The sequence below is a fragment of the Acyrthosiphon pisum genome, chromosome A2 (genome assembly GCF_005508785.2).
Source record: "Acyrthosiphon pisum isolate AL4f chromosome A2, pea_aphid_22Mar2018_4r6ur, whole genome shotgun sequence".
Taxonomy (NCBI): domain Eukaryota; kingdom Metazoa; phylum Arthropoda; class Insecta; order Hemiptera; family Aphididae; genus Acyrthosiphon; species Acyrthosiphon pisum.
In genome coordinates, this window is record NC_042495.1 from 97,466,813 (window position 1) to 97,469,283 (window position 2,471).

The 2,471-nt window shown below is 25.3% G+C and overlaps 1 protein-coding gene across 1 annotated transcript in view; it reads right to left on the reverse strand.

Annotated features, from left to right (window-relative positions):
• Positions 1-809: 809 nt before the first annotated feature.
• Positions 810-2,471, reverse strand: part of LOC100569730 (eukaryotic translation initiation factor 4 gamma 3) — a 4,950-nt gene continuing 3,288 nt past the window's right edge. The window contains exons 7-9 of the mRNA XM_008189054.3: positions 1,439-1,586; positions 1,163-1,352; positions 810-1,086 (exon numbers count right to left, since the gene is read on the reverse strand). Of these exons, the coding sequence (XP_008187276.1) occupies positions 1,221-1,352; positions 1,439-1,586 (280 nt within the window). The 3' untranslated portion in view covers positions 810-1,086; positions 1,163-1,220. The remainder of the gene's footprint in view (positions 1,087-1,162; positions 1,353-1,438; positions 1,587-2,471) is intronic.

Below are 2,471 nucleotides of genomic sequence, written 5' to 3' on the forward strand. Positions count from 1 at the left end.
AAAAATAATGTCGGGTAACACAAATTTAATTTAAATAAAAATATTTTAAGTAACGAGTAACAGTAATTGTATTACTTTTTAAAAGTAATATACCCAACACTGCGTATGACCACAGTTGGGGACATACAAAGAAGAATACTGTTGTTGAAATCAAACGAATGGGTGTCGCCATAGCAGAGAGAATAGAATAGTTTATGTAATTAATGACATAATGTTATATTATGTTATCATAAGGTTGTGATGATCACTCTAGTTAGCCATTAATTGTAATGAGAGGCAAGGCTGGGCAAGTCAACAATTTTTATTAACTCGTTAAGTTAAGTTAAAAGTTACTCATATTTTTTTTCGTTAACTCGTTAAATTAAAAGTTAACTTTGAAAAAAAAGTAATTTAACTTAGTGTAAAGTTAAAATTTGCTAATGTGCAAAAATAAAAATTCCAGACACATAATATGGTTTATTAGAAATTTAAAATGAAACATCGAAGTAAAAACGCATTCAAAAATTTGCATTATTCTTTGGACGAAAATTAACTTAATTAAGATATTTTTGAAATAAAATTAACTTGAAGTTAACACGTTAATCTAAAAAAAAGTAACGAGTTAACTAATTTAATTAAAATTAACTTAACGTTTTAACTTAATTTTAACTTTTAACTCGTTAATGCCCAGCCTTGATGAGTGGGTATCATTACAATTTTAAAAATTGGTTCTAGTTTATTTTGTATGTATTTTCAAAATAAATTCTATTCCAATAAACCGCATATTTTTTACTAATTGTAAGTAATTAAATATAATATAAAAATATAAATTACAAATAATTTTAAGACATAATATTAGCAACAGACATTATCAACAAAATGGTTTCATATTTATCTTCATCATAGTTTTGTATTAATAAATATCACAGATTATTTTGAATAGTTATTACAGTAATCAAAAATGTTCAAGTTGAAATGGCCATTTGGAGTTATCTTTATGAACGCGGTTACTAACAATCAAACATCAAAATATAGCACAATGGTCAACTTCAAAAAGGTGAACTTAGCAAGAGTTGTAAGTGCCAAGACTAAATATGATTCATAGAACTATAAACATAAATTAATATATTAATAGTTTTGAAATCAATCTAAAATACAATTTTTTAATTCATATAATTTTTACTTTTTTTAAAAGTTTATGTTGTAAACTATAATCTAATATTGTGTATCAGTATTTTGATTTAAAATACTCTTGAAGGCATTACTACTTCAATTACATCCTTAACCATGAATCGTATCCTAGGTGATATTTTAGATCTCATTTCATCAGATACCAAATATATTAAATGATCAAATATATCTTCCAAACTTATCTGTAATTGTTGAAAAAAAGTTAGTTATTAATACAGTTTATTTAATTATTTAAAATACTTGAATAGCAAATAAAAATAAAAAATACTTTTTCATTTAACTCTTTGCCAGCTACTTTTAAAAGATTGCAGAGGTATTCAAGAGACCTTTCTTTAGTTTTTGATTGCAACGTTTTTATACAATAGTGAACAACGAATGGAGATAATAATGACTGTTTGAAAATTTCACCAATAAATCTAAAAACAGAAATACTATTAACAATAAATAATTTTAAAAAAAAAAATCTTATCATATTATTTTCAAACAATTATGTCTTAGTTATCTTAGAAAAAGGACTAGGAAAATAAGTTAAAGGAAAATATCTTTCACAAATAAATTCACATAGGAAAAGCTTACAGATAAAAGATCCATAGTTGTTTTAATGTTTGAAAACGTCAAAAAATCTTATGTGGAGCTCTGGATAATGTATTTAACTTAAAATTTGATGATTAGTTAATTCACATGTTAAAAATTACAGATTAAAATGGATTATTCTGAATGTAAAATTTGTAATGTTGTGCGCAAGTCCAGTGGAAGGCACAGGCCACACAGGCCTATGCCTAGGGCGGCATTATTTAAGAGGCGGCATTTCCTTGGTGGTTGGCAGGGCCATATTTAGGATAATATGCTGATACTTAGGCTAATGCAAAAACCAAAAACCGTTTTGAAACACTGATGAGCAAAAAAATAATCATTTTAAATTTAATTATTACATTTGTATTATTTAAAAAATAATAGCTGATATCCAGCTATAAACTAAATTTAGTTTTGGTCGGAATGGCTTATGTAAAAGTACAAATGAATAATATACTGAAATTAAACTTAAGATAACGTATATTAACATTAAATTATTCCCTGAAATGATGACGTCGCGGTCATCGAACGTCGATAAAAATAACATACTATATTATAATATTATAGAATAATTATTCTGTGACAATAATATACTATACTCTGTTCAAAATAAGACCCTGACCCGGTGGCGACCAGTTTATATATTATATATATTATTATTAATTATTAACAATAGCAAATTGTATGCTCAGAAGAATACATTTAACTTTATTTAAAAATTAGTGTGA